Below are 21032 nucleotides of genomic sequence, written 5' to 3'. Positions count from 1 at the left end.
TCACATTTGGTATGAAATTTTAATGGGGGGGAGAACAGTGACTTGACACAATGAAATATTTTCCTGTAGAGATACATTTTAACACCATATTCCAACTTGCTCAAGGCTACATTTGTGCCTCCTCTTTTTGTAATTCTCATAAATTAATTTATTTTTCCTTCTGTCCAGTAGCAAAAAAGTCTAAAATGTGTTCAAACTATTAGTTCATAGTCAAGCAACTTTTTTTTTTCTTTTTCCATCTTGAAGGCCTAAAGGGTGTGTGTTTAATCATATTGTTCCAAGCTGCCTATTATGTTATTTGTTTAAATGTGGCCTAACACAGTCTTGCTGGGCAACTGCCATTCACTGGTTAACAAACTGCAGATAAATATTACTACAGCACTGTTCTTGTAAATAACTACAATACAATAGATGGCAAGTAATTAAAGGTTTTGGGACTTTACAACAAAAAAGTCCAATGCTGGCCTAATCAGTACTAAGCAATTAGAGGAACTTTAAAAATGGCTGCTTAAACACTGTTGGCTATATTATTGAACAAATTAACAATGATGCTTCATAACGACAATTTCCAAAGTTACAAAAATAACTGCATATATAATTATTACAATTTCCACAGTACAACAGGGATAACTGAAGAATGAAAGCATAAACAGTTTGTAATAGGATCTGTCTTGTTCACTTGCATTGGGAAGGATTGCACAAAAAGGCCTTCCAGAAACTTTTTCTACAACTGGAATAATGTGCTGTAGTCAGATACCAAAACTGAACTTTCTGACCATCTGTACCATTGGCATGTTTGGTGAAAAGACATGACACAAGAAAAAGTACCTGACACCCAATATTCTATATAGTGTTTGCACACTAGATAAATCTTTCAAAAAAGATAATGACCTCAACATACATACCAAAATCAACACAGAAATGGCTGGGAAAACACAAAATCAATGTATGAGGGAAAATAATTGTAATCTTCAAAGGGACCTTATTATATGTGGAAAACTATACTGATGAACACTTAAAAACCAATCTCTCTCAAAACAATAAAGCCAGACTTCTAATTTGGGTCCAAAACTTGGCTGCCTGAAGCATCTTAAAATTGAACGGGTCATCATGACCCACTTACTTTATTTGTTACATGTTCTAAATTTCTGAACCCAATAATGAAAGAAAAAAATGGGAAAAGTATGGATGATATTAAAAGGAGTGAACACCACCCTTACACGGACCTCAATTCCACTTAGAAGAATAAAATGTACAACACCAAATCCGAAAAAGTTGGGACAGTATGGAAAATGCTAATAAAAACAAAAAGGAGTGATCTGTAAATGTACTTTGACTTGTATTTAAAATAAAAAATGTATAAAGACAAGGTATTTGATGTTTTACCTAATCAACTGCATAGTTTTTGGAAGATAAACGTTTATTTTGAAATTGATGCATGCAACACGTTAGAAAAAAAGTTGGGACAAATTTAGGACTAATAGCGATGTGGCAAGTTGAAATAAGAAGGTGATGTGAAACAGGTGAGGCAATCGTCTAATCATAGTATATAAGGTGCCTCCAGAAAGGCCTGGTCCTTCAAGAGCAAGGATGGGTCGAGGCTTGCCAATCTGGCAACAGATGCGTCAGCGAATAATCAAACACTTTGAGAACAACATTCCCCAAAGACAAATCGGTAGGATTTTGGGCATTTCACTTTCTACAGTGCTCAATATAATTAAAAGATTTGAGGAATCCGGTCAAATCCCGGTGCGTAAAGGGCAAAGCCGAAAACCACTTTTGAATGCGCATGATCTCCAATCCCTCAGACGCCACTGTCTTAAAAACCGTCATGAGTCTGTAATGGGTATCTTGACATGGGCTCGGGAATACTTTGGTAAACCTTTGTCAGTCAACACCATTCGCCGCTGCATCCTCAGATGCAAGTTAAGGCTTTACTATGCAAAGCAGAAGCCATACATCAACACTGTCCAGAAGCGCCGCCGACTTCTCTGGGCTCGGTCTCATCTGAAATGGACAGTAACACAGTGGAATCATGTTTTGTGGCCCAACGAGTAGACATTTCAAATAGGTTTTGGACAAAACAGCCATGGTGTTCTCCAAGGGAAAGAGGAAAAGGACCATACAAGCTGTTATCAGTGTCAGGTCCAAAAGCCAGCGTCTGTCATGGTATGGGGGCGTGTCAGTGCCCATGGCATGGGGAACTTGCACATCTGTGCGGGCAGCATTAATGAAGAAAGATATGTACACATTTTGGAGCAACATATGATGTCTTCCAGAGCAGAACACCACCAAACCACATTCTGCCCGGATTATAAGTGCATGGTTGCATAAGCAGAGAGTGTGAGTGCTAGCATGGCCTGCCTGCAGTCCTGACCCATCTCTGATTGAGAATGTGTGGCACATTATGTAGTCCAAAATAAGGCAACGAAGACCCTGTACAGTTGCGCAGCTGAACAAATGCATAATGGATGAATGGGGGAAAATTCCTAAATCGCAAAACTTAACCAACTGGTGTCTTCAGTATTAATAAGTGTTATTAAAAGAAAAGGTGATGTTACACAGTGGTGAACAGTCAAAAAGGATAAAGGGGAGTTTTGGAGTGTGTTGCAGTCATCAGATTTGAAATGAGTATGGTTTTCAAAGATAAATTAAATTCACAATGTAAAACATTGTGCATTTTCCATACTGTCCCAACTTTTTCAGAATTGGGGTTGTATATGAAAAATTAAATGGCCTAAGTATTCAGAACAATGGGCATTAATGATCTGATATGATTAACATAATCAAAACACAATACACATTACATGGCCAACAGCATCACATTACCCTGTGGGTCTTAGGTGTCCACATAATGTATGTAGTAGCACCAGATTTACTACTGATAACTGGAGCTACACAATTAGAAGTTCTGCCTAAATACTAGCTAATGTCCAGTTTGTGTTCTTACAAGGCCAGGCAGGTTTTGTGTTGTTTCAGTGCTGGAAAAGTCAGCTAACAATTATTATATTTATTAGACCGATTATTGAGTACTTCTATTTATAAGCCTATTTGACAGCTCATTTGCACAGAATAGATTTAATGGATTTAAACCTCAGTAACTCAAAAATAAGTAGCCTGTAACTAGATTCAACCTGGACCGTAATGTGTTCTGTCAGTAGAAAGAATGAATAAAAAGTCTATGGCTCTAATAATTTATCACATTCAAATAATGAGCCTAATATTTAAATAGTTTTCTTAAATAGTTTATAATTATATTCATAAAATAAACCTGTACTGAAGTGAGTCAGTAGAATATATTTTACAGCTAAATGGCCCTAGCTGCAAATAATTTGAGAACCCCTGCTGTAAAGGTTCTTTGATCTGTCTCTCTGCAGGAAACCCAACAACAAAGGGTTTCACTTTCAGAAACCATTTCAACACTTTCAGAAAGATAGAACAGCTAAGCATCCTAAGCATAAGCTAAGCATAAGCTAAGCATGTACAATGTGCCTGTGTGCAATGTGATATCTAGTTATATTCATTGGCACTCATACGGGAGTTACGGTGATTAATAGACTTTGATTTATAAGTAGCTATGAACTTCCAATGTTTATAAAGTTGTGTGCTGATTCTCACTTGTCATAAATGACTACAATATTTGTTTTAAAGACCAATAAATAATTAGCTTGAACAACACTAGCACCATTTGCTTGAGTGAATTTGTCTTGACTTATTTGGAGAAACAACTTCGTACTTACTTAAAGAATTCTAAACAAAGGCTTGGAGTGTGTGAAGATGATGTACAAATGTTATTGTTTCCACATAGCATATAAATCAGGGCCTTTGAACAAAGTTTTGAGGCACTTCAACACTTACATTCATACTTGAAACTTTAAGTTTGTCCATTTTTAATCTCTCACTTCCACATTCTGACGGCCCAGAATGACAGAGAGAGAGGATCATCAGTTCATCTAGGGCCAATATACTCTCCATATATCTTATCGGAAGAATGAGGTGATGTCACTTCAGTTCATTGACAAATAGGCGCTACAAAGTTCAGTATCTGTACATCTTGTGTTCCCCTGTATATGTGTGCCAATCAACAGACATTCTGGACAAGAAGCTCATTTAAAAACAAGCAAACAAACAAACAAAAACACACCACCACAATATGCATGTGTATATATATAGGTGATAATGTCTGGTTATAAAACACATGCATACGCTTGAGTTCTTAAGAGTGAGAGCAAAAAAAAAAAGACATGACATGACACCTTTGATTTTGCCATTTGCTTTTAATTTGCTAAAGACCTCCATTTATTTGGTGCACAGACAATAATAAACTGAATAAAAATACTTTTAACTGCATGTGCTAAATAAAAAAAATAAATGCAGATTAGTTTATGAATCAATAAGCATTTACTCTTTCTACAAACATCTCAAGGACCATGACATTCATTATTACTAATATGAAAGTACCTTTACTGTTCCTGTTTAGTGTTTGTTACTACTTCTATGGCACCACCTAGTGGATATCAAATTGATTAGAGGAAATATGTTACTGGGCTCTTAAAAAAAAAAAAAAAAAAAAAAAAAAAAAAAAGGCAGTGCAGAACTAGCCTTTACTTTGGAACAGTAAATTATGAACAAGTGGAATACTACTTACCTCATAGTTTCCTGGTTTGAACTGATTAGATATTAGTCATTATCATTACCATCATTATCATTACTTTTTAAAGCAAGAAAAGGGATAGATAGAAGGATAGAGAGCTAGGGAGAGGGGGAGAGAGAGCGAGAGAGATGGTTGCAATTGGCTGCATACTGTTTCACCTTGTAAGCATCTTCGGAGCTCTTCTAACAAACCATGTACAGGCCTGCATCAATCTAGTGAAAAAGAAAACAAAAATAGTTATTTTAAACCAGCCAAATCTATTACTAGCCTAGTATACTAGATTTATATATTTTTTAAAAAAATAATATAATTATTCTAATAATAATAAAATACAAAATTGTGTGTATAAAAAGAATAGCACACAATGTGATATATTAAACATACAGAAACATTGTACAGTTTTATTTAAAGATTTTTCCCACAAACTCAACATGTTTTAAGTATTACTTAAATTATTTGTTTCAAATTTATTGCCACCCTTACAATTATGTGATGCCTGTCCTGGAGAGAATAACAGCACTGTATCTCTACCTGCAATGTCTAGCAAAATTTGGGACAATTCAAAAGGTGGTCATTGTAAAATATTTAGTGTTTCTTTAACAAGTTGTGTGTTGATTTCAAATTATGTTTGGCTCCTCATCTTGTTGAAAGCTATAACAGTGGCCAAGTTTAAATATCATGGCACAGGCAATCAGGTTTGGGCTGAAATATACTTGTACCTAGGAGAATTCATGATGCCCCTTAATTGTCACAAGAGCCCCTGAATCATCAGCCACAAAACAGCCGAAAGCATCAATGATCCACCTCCATATTTTACAGTGGGTCTAGCAGGTGTTATCCTTATATGTAATCCCCATTTGTTCGCAAACAGACTGACAGTTCATGACCAAAAACTTTGAATTTGTTTTCATCTAATCAACACCTGATCCCAATTGTAGTTCTATTGAGATCTGGTCAAGCTCTAGCACTGCAGCACTTTTGTGAGAAGCACTTATAAGGGCTTCTGCTTTGTAATGCTTCCAAACAGCATGTTGTTATGAAAGTGGTGTTTAACTGTGGATTTGAAAGTTTCTGTCATAGCCCTAATTGAGCTTAAGGGCATTTTAACTGCTTATGTATTTTAAAATAACCATTCTTGTGCCAGTATTTCCAGATTATCCTCCTTCCTCATGATGCCATCTACATTTCCAGTCCCACAATATGATGCATGACCTTAAGGAGGATCACGGCTTGTGGAGGTCCACAATTTTTTTTCCTGGGGTCTTGGATGAATTGCTTAAAATTGTTCATGGTATCATGGGCAAAAAGCCACTGTCTATAAATCATTTTACAGCTACAGGTGCTCCCAACAAATTCCTAATTATCACAAGTTTCTAAATGTCATTACACCAATTTCTGGAATCTTCCAAACTGTTTAAAGACAGTCAACTTGGTGTATTTAGGTCATGAATTAAAATCCCAGCACTGCCAAGCTACCACTGCTTGGCCCTTGAGCAAGGCCCTTAAATAGATAGATAAATGTAAGTCGTTCTAGATGAAGTGGTCTGTCAAATTCCAAAAATGTAAAAGGTAGGCCTCTCGTTAACTCATAAGTCTGAACCGGCTGTTACATCTTTGATTTCAGAGCGTTAAAATGTGTGGACAGAAAAGCTTATTATAACCCCGAAGGGGCAATTATGTTATTTATGCAAGCTGTCATTTCTATTATTGTATTATTATACATCCAGTGTAAATCAGTGTAATGTTTTAAATCAGCTGAAATTGGTGAAGCAGCAACAAAGCACATTCTAAGCTCAATCATACCTAATTTTCAAAGCTTTTCAAACATTCAGAACATACACTAATACAAAACAACTAAATGTTTGATTCACTATCATACATTCACCAGCCACTATATTAAGAACACCTGAAAATATTATCTTCCCAGGAAACAGTAATGATTATATTACCCAGCCTCCCCATGTAACCGCTCCAGTCCAAATAATACTATGGAAGGTGATTTTCTACGGTTTTATACTTGTAAAGAAAGAAGACACTACAAACAGAAACAGTGTGTGTTATAAATGACAACTAAATTGTAAGAAATAGTGCTGAACTCAATAATGTACCAGGATAAAGTCAGAAAAGTACACGAAATATGTGCAAGGTAAAATGCTTCTTAATCCCTTACAGTAAATTTCCCTGGATTTTTTACCTTAGTAAATTTCATGTTCCAGGTTTATTGAAATTTTCACTAAAGAGTGTTTACAAGAGCTGTGCAAAAACAGTGCATCAAGTTTTAAACAATTCCCCAGCAAAAATATTTATGACATGTATTCCCCGGAGTGTATGTATTAGTTCAATCTGTGAACCTGGACAGTCATAAAGATGTACCATGGCAAGATCATCCCTGACGTGGTCAGTATTTGACAATCTGACATACTCTCGATATTTCTGAAAACTACAGGCTGTCCTAAAATATCTCTCTTTTGCATGTATATCGCAAGTTCTAATATTTTAGAGCTGATTATAAACCGAGGGAAAATTGTATTTAAAGATTTCTCTCAAATTCCACGAAGGACGCTCTATCTACCACTACATATAATCTACTTATGGAAAAAAACATGAATGCCAAATTTTTAAATAATCATGAGTTTAGAATCATAAACAAGTTTTCAGTTTGATTAGCAGAATCATCCACATCACCTGAGGTAAAATTTACTTGTCGCATTTAAACATGAGCCTTATCATCACTCAACTAAGCTTTGTTCAAGGTAACATTGGTGCTGAAATAACTGCTGATTAATTCAGTTCTTTTGACTAAATATCTTAATAATGACTTTTTAATAGGTCATTTAAATATTTTAAAACTTTGGCTGTTATATGTACGCAGCTTTTCTCTGTTTTGATGATGTGATGTCACTTTGACAGCCAGAATCTAATTACAAACTGAACTAATGGCACATGTCCAATTCACTATGACATCAAATCACACTTGCCAGCTAGCTAGGTTTTAGACATATTTAGGCAGACTGACTGCATTTACTGCTGTATTTGTTAAACTGGCTCCTTATGCAACATTATCTTTGCTGGCAGATACCAAGAAACCCCAAAACATCTCCATATGGTTTTGCTAAATTATATTTATATATTTTATAATTATTTATAGTTCTCTTAATGTAGAAATATATCAGTTTATATTACTGGTACAAAACATCAATTTTAGTTAAAACCTGATTTTTGTCTCATGTTTTCCCAGACATCTGAATCTGATGGGGTTTTCCCAGTCAAAAAGGTATCATTTATTTTTAAAAAAAATTGCATTTATAACTAGATTAAAATGGATCTTAGTATGCTAACAAACACTGATTTAAGTTCAGGGTCTGTAATATCAAATGATTCCCTTAAACAGTATTAAACCATAAACAACCCTGGACCGATCATAAGTGGAACCAAAGCTTACCTTTGTGATGTGTACAAATCCCAATTGGAAATGATGAACCATAATATTTTTTTTCTTAAAAATTGAAATATTGAACTTCACAAAGAAGGTAATCACTGAAATATTGCTGAACTTAGTGTGCAATATTAAAATGGATTTCAAGTTTTTTTTTTTTTTTGTTCAAGCACTCATTACCTGATTCAATTAGAAATTTACATCTTTACTATGTGTAGGTTCTTTACTGACCAAAAGCATTAATCTAGAAGTGTTCCATTTAAAAGGTTCAAGAGCTCATATTTTATTATTCTACTATTACAAATAATGTGGAAATAAGAGTCTCCTCCAAAAGAACTGGAACAGCAAGGCCAATTCATTTTTGTTTTTGCTGTACACTGAAGACATTTGGGTTTGAGATCAAAAGATGAATATGAGACGACAGATCAGAATTTCAACATTTATTTCCTGATATTTACATCTAGATATGTTAAAAAACTTAGAACACACCATCTTTTGTTTGACATCATAATCAAAAGTATTGGAACACATGACTGACAGGCGTTTCTTGTTGTCCAGGTGTGTTAGGCTGATTGTTTAAACAATTAATAGCTCTGAATGTCTACTCTTGAATTGAGCCTTGGGTTGTGCCTGTGAAGACTGGATTTGTTGGTGAAATGGATAAACCAACATGAAGAACCGAGAGTTGTCTATGGGGGAAAAAAACAAGCAATTTTGAAGCTGGGAAAAGAGGGAAACCAATAAGAACCATTGCACAAGCATTGGGCATAAAAAATACAACAATTTGGAATGTCCTGAAAAAGAAAGAAACCACTGTTGTACTAACAACTAGACATCAAACAGGTCAGCCAAGGAAAATAGCAGCAGTTGAAGACAGAAACCATTGTGAGCTGTGAAGAAAAACCCAAACACAACAGTGACATCAACAACTTCCACAGGACAGGGGTGAAGGTATCACAATGCATCAATCAAAGAAGGCTTCAAGAGCAGAAATATAGAGGCCATACAACAAGACGCAATCCACTCATCAGCAGAGAGTCGAAAGGCCGGATTAGAATTCCCAAAGAAATACAGAGATGAACCACAAAAGTTCTGGAACCAAGATTAGCCTCTACCAAAGTGATGGAAAAGGCCAAAGTGTTGAGAAAGAAAGGATCTGCTCATTATCCAAAACATGCAATCTCCTCTGTAAAACACAGTGGAGGTAATGTCATGGCTTGGGTTTGCATGGCTGCTTCTGGCACAGGCTCACTAATCTTTATTGATGTAACTCATGACAGTAGCAGCAGAATGCATTCAGGAGTCGTCGAGAGAAATATTGTTTGCCAATTTACAGAGAAATGCAACCAAATATTAAGTTATTTGTACCAATAATTTTGCTCACCAGAAAATTGGATGGTCTGTCAGAGGTGCCATGTTTAACACATCTAGATGTAAATATCAGGAAATGAAAGCTGAAATTCTGATCTATCTGATCTCATTCATCTTTTTTTTATCTCAAACAAATGTTTTCAAAAACAAAAATAAAAGAATTGGCCTTGCCGTTTCAATACTTTCAAAGGGGACTGTATATAGAAAATACACTGTGTAATATTTGTCGAAGCAATGCAAACCAAAAGCCTGAGACGAAACAATATGTAGAGAAACTAAGGTCTGTGACTGACTCTATACATGTTTATATGACCCTCCTCCTTTTATAGACACTGTTCAAAGGAAGCCAATGTGTTTAGATAGGCAAACATTCCAGAATCCAGTGCTAAACTCCCAGTGTGGCCATAAACATTTGCTTGAAATTTGGAACTGATTTTATAGGAAAATACTTTGTAAGAGATGCTGATTTCACTTCATTCTTCATGGTCATGTAATGGAATCGGTAATGTTATAAACTGGTAAACTGTTTGGATCAAATGCAACTGCACTCAATCTCAAGCTGTGATTCACACATTCCAAACACAAACATTTATGGACAAAACTGTGTAAGGAACATAGTACTAGCCAGGAAATTCAAGGTATAATAACCTGTGATTTTTAAAGCCTTCATTAGTGCAGCTTGGTTCATTAGTGCAGAAAACCTACCTTTCAAGCATCTTAAAAACCACTTCATACCAGTAAACATTTCTTTAATACTACATTCCTCAGTAGGTTTGTACCAGAGAATGATTTACTTCTCTCTAGACGATATTACAGTGTTATGATAACCAGTGGCATTTACTCTTAAGTTCACTCTGATATTATATACCACAATTTGGTCTGGTCAATTTCCACCCACTAGCTAAGACTCCCCTATCATACACTACATCTACCACCTGAGGAGTGTGGGGCTAGCACATGCCTCCTCCAAGAAACACAAAGCCAACCTTTGCATCTCTTCGAACTGCTGCACACGCAGAGTCACAGGGCAGCATAACATACCTGGAGCAAAGCACAATCTGCCCTATTCTGTATGAATGAGCTCACAGATAGCCACAGTTGGCTAGTGCTGTTGTGAATAAAAGGGGAGGGAGTGAGAGACAGAGTCCCATTCTGAGAGCATGGCGAATTTTGCTCTCTTGGTTCCTGGCCACAAATGGTTGTGGTCTTTTTGGAAGTCGAACTATCAATTTCTGGATGATAGGCTGAGTGCTTTCCTAAGGAAGAAGTCTCATCTTTTCTAAAATACAGCTGGAGAAGGAACATCTCTTCAATTAACATTATTTTTTCTTCTTCGTTTTATTTTGTAATAAATAACTAAACACTCCTCTGCCATGAAAATTAGAAGGATGCATGTGAACTGACTTGCCACACATGATCAAACACTGTCCTGACTTATTATATAGTACAGTATGCAGCAACTGAGGTTTATAGTGGCTAGATTGCCAGCTAACTCTAAACAAAAGGTTTTTATTAGCTGACCCGATTTGTGTTTGCGACTGACATTTAGGAAATCTGCTACCACTGGCTCTGTAAAATTGGGGCCTTATGAAATAAAACATTTTAATGATAGCATATGAATACACGACATGCAAAACCAAACTCGACAGCTCTAACTGTGAATTACTAATATATTCTTGACAGTGACTTGGAACAGCTCCAAACATCAGTGAACTGTTACATTCTTCTTTTGTCATGCTTTTCCAGGCTTGTACCACAACTTCTTTCAGTTTTCAGTCTCCTCTTGTATGTTTAATTGGTTTAAGGTCTGGTGATTGACTTGGGGAGTCCAAAACATCCACTTTTTTACCTTGAAGAAGTCCTTTGTTGTGTTGACAGTGTATTGTGTCATTATATTACTGCAAGAAGTTCCTCCCAATTAAATTGGATCGATTTCTCAGTAAATTAGCAGACAGAATATTTCTGCAGTCTTCTGATTTCATTCTGCTACTATCATGAGTTACATTATCAATAACCATTAGTGAGTCCATTCCAGAAGCAGCCATGCAAGCCCAAACCATGACACTACCTCCTACATGCTTGACCAATGAGAATGTATGTTTTGGATCATGAGCGGATCCTTTCTTTCTCCACACCTTTCTATCACTTTGGTAGAGCTTAATCTTGGTTCCAGAACTTTTGTGGCTCATCTCTATTTCTTTGCAAATTCCAATCTGGCCTTTTGTTCTTACTGTTGATGAGTGGTTTGCAACTTGTGGTATGGTCTCTATATTTCTGTTCTTGAAGTCTTCTTTGAACGGTGTATTGTCGTATCTTCACCCCTGTCCTGTGGAGGTTGTTGAGGTCACTGTTGTTTTTGGGTTTTTCTTCACAGCTCAACTGCTGTCATTTTCCTTTTCTTACCTGTTCCTTTCCTATGCCCAATTTGTATTTTAATTTCCCTCTTTTCTAAATGGCTAGAGCTGACAAGACAGCTCTCTGGTCTTTATGTTGGTTTATCCTTTTAAACAACAAATGCAGTCTTTACAGGTGAAACCCAGGGCTCAAACCAAGAGTAGACAGTCAGAGCTATTAATTGTTTAGTCAGTCTAACAAGGCACACCTAAGCAACAAGACACACCTGTCAATCAAACAATCCAATATTTTTGATCACTTGAAAAATGGGTGGGTTCAAACAATAGGTGCCATGTTCAAAGTTGTTTAACACATCTAAATGTAAAATATATATTATATATATATATATATATATATATATATATATATATATATATATATATATATATATATATATATATATATTATCTGAAATTCAGATATATTGTCAGTCATCTTTTGATCTCAAACCCAAATGTCTTCAATGTATAGCAAAAACAAAAGAATTGGCCTTGCTGTTCCAATACTTTTGAATGAGATGGTCATATTGCTGCATGAAGGTTACCACAACAGTGAGCATTAAAATTACAATGAACCATGTTGCTTGACTAGCAGATGCAATTAAAACAAAGGACAATTGGCCTGTCGACTTTTGATCATGTATGACAATTAGGTGACCATTTCTTTATCTGAATATTAAGAAAAATATCAGCATCAACTCAATCAAGTGTTTGCATGATTTAATCTGACCTTTAAGTCCAATATGAAAATCTTATGAGGTGGTATATATACACACACATGCTTAAATGTGTGACAAAAGGCTTTCTTTCTGATATTCACAATGACTATCTCCACAGAATGCTAAAGAAAAACCGTTTAAAGTGGCTTAATAATTCTCAATTTTTTCAGTTTTTGCATCAAGTAACCTAGAAGGGTTAGCAGACAACCTCCCCAGCATATAAAAATCATGAATAAATAACTATAAAATAAATATAGTGAACCATAAGCCAAACATGATTGGAATGCCTCTGCTTTTGTGGCTGTCAATGTACAAAACATTCTGTATTAATAAAAGTTTTCAGGTAAATGTTTTTTTCTTTCTTTATGTTACTGATGAGGGTAGGTACGGAGTCGTCATCATCTGACTATCTAGTGCTAGTACTTTATAGAATAATGCGGTGGGATAAGCCCTAGGTGTTCCAAGTAAGAGATTTGGCAACCCTGATATTTAAATTATTCAAGTGTTTTCTAACGTACTTGCTTAACCATTTACAATCCTTTAAACTGATACTAATGCAAAATATGCAAAAGCATATTGGTCAAAATGTGCTGGAAGAACAAATACATCTGTCTGCTGCAAATGTTGAAAGAATGATGGGAATGAATAGCCTGTCCTATTAGGCCTTGTTTGTACATCATGGACTGGACCCACAGGCATTTTTAGAATTCTACCACCTTGACCTGGGTGATCACTTATGAGTGCTTTTTTTTTCTTTCTTTTCTCCAGTAGACTTACTTTTACTCATGAATATAGTAACAGTATTTTTACTCAAGACAGTGTTTTGTACTCTTTCTACCACTGAATTCAGAACACTGTTGTGTCATACACCTGCATGGCTTTGAGCTTATTCCATATTCAGAAAAAAAAAATAAAAAATACTGTTGGCATTGGAGGGTAAAAAAATAAATAAAACAGCATACATCTAGTGCCCATCTTATTTAAAGATATGGATTAGGGTAAAAAGATAAGGGTTCCTACGTGTAGCTTACAGGAAAACTACACGAGTCCAGCTGGTATGCAAGCTGAGGTGGGAGCTGATTCAGGCTATGGGTCTGGAGTCAGTGCTGATGCACCCTTTCTCAGGGACAGGAACTATGAAGAATGGCGTCCATTTTCCACAAATTTTGATACCAGTATTCATCTTCTTGTGCCTGAATGGCCTGATGGGTGATTCCATTATGTCTCATTTTTTCCAGGTGCTTTGGTTCTGTCCTTAGCTGTCCTGAACTAGGACTGAAATATCGGTGCAACAGGGATGGATACTTGACTTTTCTCTTGTTCTGAAGTTCCACTTGCTACAACAGAAGATACCATAAGGAGTTCTGCCTTCCACTGCAATTCTCAGAAAAATGTCCATGCCATGGTTGAGAGCGAACAAAATGGAAAAATAACCTTCAAAATAGACAATAAAAAGTAAACTAAGATGACTACTGGGTGACTAACTTCGGCACTGCCAAAGGCAATAAAGAAATGCCAGATCTTGAAGTTTTCCGGGATATTACAGTGCCCTCCACTAATATTGGCACCCCTTGGTAAATATGAGCAAAGGCGGCTGTGAAAATTTTCCATTATTTAACCTTTTGATATTTTGTTCACAGAATTCACAAAAATACTCTGCTCTTATGGATACACAATTGCAAACAACAGACACTACTGGAACTTCAAATGGGATCGGGTTCTATAGTCAGATGAAACCAACAGAGCTTTTTGGCAATAAACATCAGAGGTGGTTTTGGTGCACATATGGAAAAGTACCTCATGCTCACGGTTAAATATGGTGGTGGCTCTTTAATGTTTTGGGGCTGTTTTTCTGCCAGAGGACCTGGACATTTTGTTAGGCTACATGACATCATGGCCTCTATCAAATATCAACAAATATTAAATAAAATCTGATTGCCTCTGCCAGAAAGCTTAAAATGGGCCGTCGTTGGATCTTCAAACAGGACAATGATCCAAATCATACATCAAAATCAACACAGAAATGGTTTACTGACCGCGAAATCAAGGTCCTGCCATGGCCATCCAGTCCCCTGATTTGAACCCCATAGAAAACCTGTGGGGTGAACTGAAGATGAGAGTCCACCAGCGTGGACCTCAAAATTTGAAGGATCTGGAGAGAGTCTGTATGGAGGAATGGTCTCAGATCCCTTGCCATGTGTTCTCCAACCTCATCAGGCATTATAGGAGAAGACTCAGCTGTTATCTTGACAAAGGGAGTCAGCACAAAGTATTGACTAAAAGGGTGCCAATAATTGTTGCACGCCTATATCTAACAAATAGATTTTTTGGATAAACTAGTGTTTTGTTTGCAATTGCTTGATATACATGAGAGCAGAATATTTTTGGGAATTCTTTGAACAAAAGATCAAAAGGTTATACAATAAAGACAATTTTTCATAGCCTTCTTTACTCATATTTACCAAGGGTGCCATCATTAGTGGAGGGCATGGTATATAAACCCTGTAGGCAATATCACTGTTTAAAGTCTGTTAGTCTCATACAGTATCTCACAAAAGTGAGTACACCCCTCACATTTTTGTAAATATTTGATTATATCTTTTCATGTGACAACACTGAAGAAATGACGCTTTGCTACAATGTAAAGTAGTGAGTGTACAGCTTGTGTAACAGTGTAAATTTGCTGTCCCCTCAAAATAACTCAACACACAGCCATTAATGTCTAAACTGCTGGCAACAAAAGTGAGTACACCCCTAAGTGACAATGTCCAAATTGGGCCCAATTAGCCATTTTCCCTCCCCGGTGTCACGTGACTTGTTAGTGTTACAAGGTCTCGGGTGTGAATGGGGAGCAGGTGTGTTAAATTTGGTGCCATCGCTCTCACACTCCCTCATACTGGTCACTGGAAGTTCTACATGGCACCTCATGGCAAAGAACTCTCGGAGGATCTGAAAAAAAGAATTGCTGCTCTACATAAAGATGGCCTAGGCTATAAGAAGATTGCCAAGACCCTGACACTGAACTGCAGCACGGTGGCCAAGACCATACAGCGGTTTAACAGGACAGGTTCCACTCAGAACAGGCCTCACCACTGGTCGACCAAAGAAGTTGAGTGCACGTGCTCAGTGTCAGATCCAGAGGTTGTGTTTGGGAAATAGACGTAAGAGTACTGCCAGCATTGCTGCAGAGGTTGAAGGGGTGGGGGGGTCAGCCTGTCAGTGCTCATCAAATTGATCTGCATGGCTGTCATCCCAGAAGGAAGCCCGCAAACAGTTTGCTGAAGACAAGCAGACTAAGGATGACTGGAACCATGTCCTGTGGTCTGATGAGACTAAGATAAACTTATTTGGTTCAGCTGGTGTCAAGCGTGTGTGACAGCAACCAGGTGAGGAGTACAAAGACAAGTGTGTCTTGCCTACAGTCAAGCATGGTGGTGGGAGTGTCATGGTATGGGGCTGCATGAGTGCTGCCAGCACTAGGGAGCTACAGTTCATTGAGGGAACCATGAATGCCAACATGTACTGTGACATACTGAAGCAGAGCATGATCCCCTCCCTTCAGAGACTGGGCCACAGGGCAGTATTCCAGCATGATAACGACCCCAAACACACTAAAGAAGCTGAGGGTGAAGGTGATGGACTGGTCAAGCATGTCTCCAGACCTAAACCCTATTGAGCATCTGTGGGGCATCCTCAAATGGAAGGTGGAGGAGCACAAGGTCTCCAACATCCACCAGCTCCGTGATGTCGTCATGGAGAAGTGGAAGAGGACACCATTGGCAACTGGTGAAGCTCTGGTGAACTCCATGCCCAAGAGGGTTAAGACAGTGCTGGAAAATAATGGTGGCCACACAAAATATTGACACACTGGGCCCAATTTGGACATTTTCACTTAGGGGTGTACTCACTTTTGTTGCCAGCGGTTTAGACATTAATGGCTGTGTGTTGAGTTATTTTGAGGAGACAGCAAATTTACACTGTTACACAAGCTGTACACTCACTACTTTACATTGTAGCAAAGTGTCATTTCTTCAGTGTTGTCACATGAAAAGATATAATCAAATATTTACAAAAATGTGAGGGGTGTACTCACTTTTGTGAGATACTGTAACTTGTACAGACTAATAATCATTTATCATCCATCATTACTTTGTCATTTCATTCACACAAACATCTACAGACAAGTGAATAACTGAGTGGAAAAACATGAATGCAGATGATTCCAGGTAAGTGTATTTCATGATACAATTAACAACCTACCATAAATTGGTATGCATAAAAATGCTGAGCAAGAATTGAGGAACTGGATTTTGGAGCAGGTTCTAGTCCTCAATAACACAGGTATATATGAAAGCATATTTTTCTTAACTGTTTTGCCATTCCATCCACACTAATCTAGCTTTTATGAACCACAGACATTTCTAATTCACACCAAAGTGGATTAATCTGAAAATGCCATTTTAGAATAGTTATGTGGATAAGGGAAAATGTAGGTTTTGATTTATGTAAGATTTGAATTATTGAATTATGTAAGATTGTCACATAAATGTTACAATTGCAAGATGATGGCAGATGATTTTTTTGCATTATATAATGATAGACAGATATATATATATATATATATATATATATATATATATATATATATATATATATATATAGATAGATAGATAGATACACACACACATTCATACACACACAAGACAAACGAGATCAAGCATATTTTATATGCGCATGTCAAAATAAATGAAATGGGTCAGACTCCCAGTGCATGTCCAGCATGTTTTTTTTCCCATGTCATGCTTAATTGTCAACAAGAAACATCTGGGAAACGGACTGAAAATATTACTGAGGCCAAAAGAAAAGAAAAGAAAAGAAAAAAAAACCAAAACAAAATAAACCCTACATTTTCAATATTACCTGTATTGGTGTGGACTTGGCCTTATTGAGCTGTATAACAAAAAAATAGAAAAACTGTTCTTCCAGTGACTAAGAACACCAATGTAAGAGCCTGTCTAAAACTATGTAGAGTGGGTTAATATAGTGAATTATTATAGGGATATTATAGTGAAATTAAAAGACAAATGCACATTTAGGAGTACAACGTTACAAAAACACAGGCACTGGTGTATAGAGATGTAAAAACCAAACAAAAACCCCCTATGTTCAGAAGGTGTCCTTCACACATATTCTGACCTCTGCAGTGACTGGGTATCCAGTGGCTTATGTTATCTTGAAGACACTTATTTTTTCCCTTTAATTTACTTCAGTCTGTAGGCTAGCCAAACCATAACCTAATACGCCTTTCTGTAGAAAGCCTTATAATATTAGGCTAGCCAATCCATAAAGTGATACAGCTACAATTCTGTAGCAATTTGCACTTTAACAAAAAATTGCACCGAGAGCCAGGACTCTTGTGCGACACTAAAGTAATGTACCGATGTTATTCTCATGACTAGCAGCTACTGATTACCTTCAAACTTTCTATGTGCATGTGCGGAAACAAGTTGGAAATACAGTTCTATTTGGGGGTTTAATAAATTTGTTACATGACAAGCATAGCTATCTAGAAAAATTACAAGAGTAAACATTCAAATAACATAGCAGACAGCAGATAAGCATTAGATCTGCAAACCTCTTTCCCACCAAACTTTGATGTTGCATGATTCAGCACAGCTCAACAAATGTGAATCTGGGTCTATCTGTATCCAGACAAAGTGCATCTGTCGAGTTCCCTTTACATATTTCTACCCAAGAAAGTAGGAGGAGTTTCTCTGGGGGTTATTAGTTCATGGCTTGCACAAGTAGTGAAATCCTACATGAATTAGTATGCATGAGACACAGCAAGTTCGTTTTAATGGCAGTGTGTACACCCAGACACAAATGTAAGCAGAAAACAAAAGGTCATATTCAGTTTTGAGTTAATAACTCTGTAAGGACTAAAACACTCACATTGGCATTCAGACCTCAGAGGTAACTACAGACTTGAGCTCTATTCAGAAGTTGTGCGAATTGTGCACGTGCAGAAAAACTGTTGGCACACAATATATAAAAGTAAAATAAAATACCAAAGAATAGGATAAATATACCGAATATAGTGGATATACCGGATCAAGTTCAGTATATACTGGATCAACCTTCCGAACAATGATGGTGGAAGCCATATTGCTGAACTAAAGTAAATCTGTAGTGATAATGTGATTTTTACAACTAGGACTATTCATGCAACAATATAGTGGCAATTTATTAGATTATGATAAAATTTTTATTTCAATGCCATCTTCTGATTCATATACCACATTAGTCTTTTTAGTTTTAAATTCTGTTGTGTTTGTTACATCATATTACATCAAACAGGAAAAAACAACAACAAAAAACCTCTATTCATTGTTGCAAACTCTGAATATGGCCCAAAGTGAATAGAGCTGCCAACTAGACGATCTGTAAAAGTCAAAAGATCACACTATATAGGGATAATGGTAAATAAATAAGTGTAAACTTGAACTGTTTAAAAATGTGATGTCAACTCTTATGCACACAAAAGGATCAATCAAAAAAAAAAAAAAAAAAAAAAAAAAAAAAAACTTCAGTAAACAGCCTTCTAGCGAGATATTTTTTTTTGTCAGTAGAGAAGTGACTTCAATCAGAGCTTTTGCAGGATGACTTCTACTTTCTTTTATTTCCACCTATACAGTATGTCCTGGCTTGGCTCGCATGGTACCTGGCCAATAAAGGGAACCAAATTCAGCATGGGTCCCTTTGTTATAGCACAGCTTGTGTGGTGGTGATGACCAGTATTTTATGAAATGTGCTGAGCCAAGCCATGCCACACCACCCAGTGGAAAAGCACTACACTTCACCCGTGCACCATATCATGACATTACTTGCATTCTTTTTGAACTCTTGTGAAATTTTCTGACACAGAAGTGATTGCTGAACACAATCATGAACAATGACAACAGTGAAATTATGGACTACATGGTTTTTTTTTTTTTTTTTTTTACGTATAGAGGCACAAATGCACAAGACTAACGTTTTAAGTATTTTTATTCAAGAACTGCCATTTAAGAAAAAGGAAAACAACCCGGCATATTCATAATATTCACTAAAACAAAAACGAGTGCTAAAAGGCATGCACATTCTACATGATATACACTAGTATCACTATCCATATACTAAAAGTAGTAGTCCAAAAAACAATCACTGTAAATCAGATGTTGTACAAATAGGGTAGGCCCAAGCAACATGCTCTTGCCAAATAGCTACACTAAAACACTTATCTAATAGCATGGGATTTAAAGATGTTATATGCAACAAATTCTTAGAACCTCTTGGTTGGAAAAGGGCATATGTTTCTGTTTAAAGCATGCTTATACAAGACACTGTTCATAATTGGTGTATAGGTATTTTTGTTTTGCTTCCACAGAAAAGTAACGCTATCTGAAATGAGCTTTTTGTTCCATTTCTTGGTTTCCACTTAACACAGATCTTACCACTCTTACTGTGCAAATACAGAAGCCATGTAACCAAAAGAGGTATTGCTCTCATTTGACTCTTTTTGTTCCAATGTGTCTTGTCAAATAGAAGGTTTTGAGCAGAAAAAAAATTAACTGCACAGAAGTATATCAAATTATAAAGTCCAATATAATCAGGTACACTGAAAATAATAGCAAAGGTGGACCTATATAATAGCTCAGTAAAGATATGGTCATTAAACAGATTTATTAAATTTTTACCAGCTTTGGCCTTAGAACAAGAAGCAAAGTGTAAGAACATTCAAAAGGAGTAAGCAGAAGCACTGCAACCTTTCAGAAGCTCCATCTGACAAGAATCTGACTTCCCTACATCATATGCACAGTTAAGGCAATGTCAGTCTCAAAACAGAGCTATGTTTTCATTTCACGATTCAAAACTGGTTCATGCTATGTCTCAGATACTTGGGACAAAGGTAAACACTAACAGTTGCCTGAGAGCAGCACCACTGAAAAGGATATGAAAATGAATAATATCCATAAACAAGAGGTTAGATGTTCTGGATCAAAGACTAGAATTCACTATCATGACAGAAAATAAAAGCCTAGTATCTACGACGCTTGTTGTTGGGCCCATCAAAGTTTCCCCCAACAGAATTTCCTCGACCAAATCCACCTGGACCACCCATAGGAGGCACAGGTCCTGCACCACCAATCACAGGTGACTGTTGTTGCTGGGGGGAATCAACACCTGGTCGAATACCCATGGAAGAACCCATCTGAGCAGGTGCTCCCTGAGAAAATCTTTCGTTACGCTATAGTATGATAGAACAGGGAAATATATGTATGGTTTTATGTGAAAGAAAATCCATCAAGAATTGGGCAGTTTTTGTTACAGTGTTAAAGTCCAAAAATTATTAGAAAAATTCATGTCAATGTTTTGAATGTCACAACGTAGAATTCCCCCAAGTTGACATGATGAAAAGC

The 21032-nt window shown here is 36.7% G+C and overlaps 1 protein-coding gene across 4 annotated transcripts in view; it reads right to left on the bottom strand.

Annotated features, from left to right (window-relative positions):
* Window positions 1-4574: 4574 nt before the first annotated feature.
* Window positions 4575-21032, bottom strand: part of pspc1 (paraspeckle component 1) — a 45807-nt gene continuing 29349 nt past the window's right edge. For 2 of the 4 annotated variants that reach the window (XM_053615286.1, XM_053615287.1), the window contains exon 9: window positions 19603-20860. In XM_053615286.1, the coding sequence (XP_053471261.1) occupies window positions 20651-20860 (210 nt within the window). In that variant the 3' untranslated portion in view covers window positions 19603-20650. Of the gene's footprint in view, window positions 4867-8515; window positions 8780-19602; window positions 20861-21032 lie in introns of those variants that run through there. The other 2 variants (XM_053615290.1, XM_053615289.1) reach the window with 2 other exon arrangements.

Source organism: Ictalurus furcatus, chromosome 26 (assembly GCF_023375685.1).
Source record: "Ictalurus furcatus strain D&B chromosome 26, Billie_1.0, whole genome shotgun sequence".
In the NCBI taxonomy this organism is placed as follows: Eukaryota; Metazoa; Chordata; class Actinopteri; order Siluriformes; family Ictaluridae; genus Ictalurus; species Ictalurus furcatus.
The sequence above is the reverse complement of the archived record's forward strand: the minus strand, read 5'-3'. Positions and strand labels throughout refer to the sequence as shown.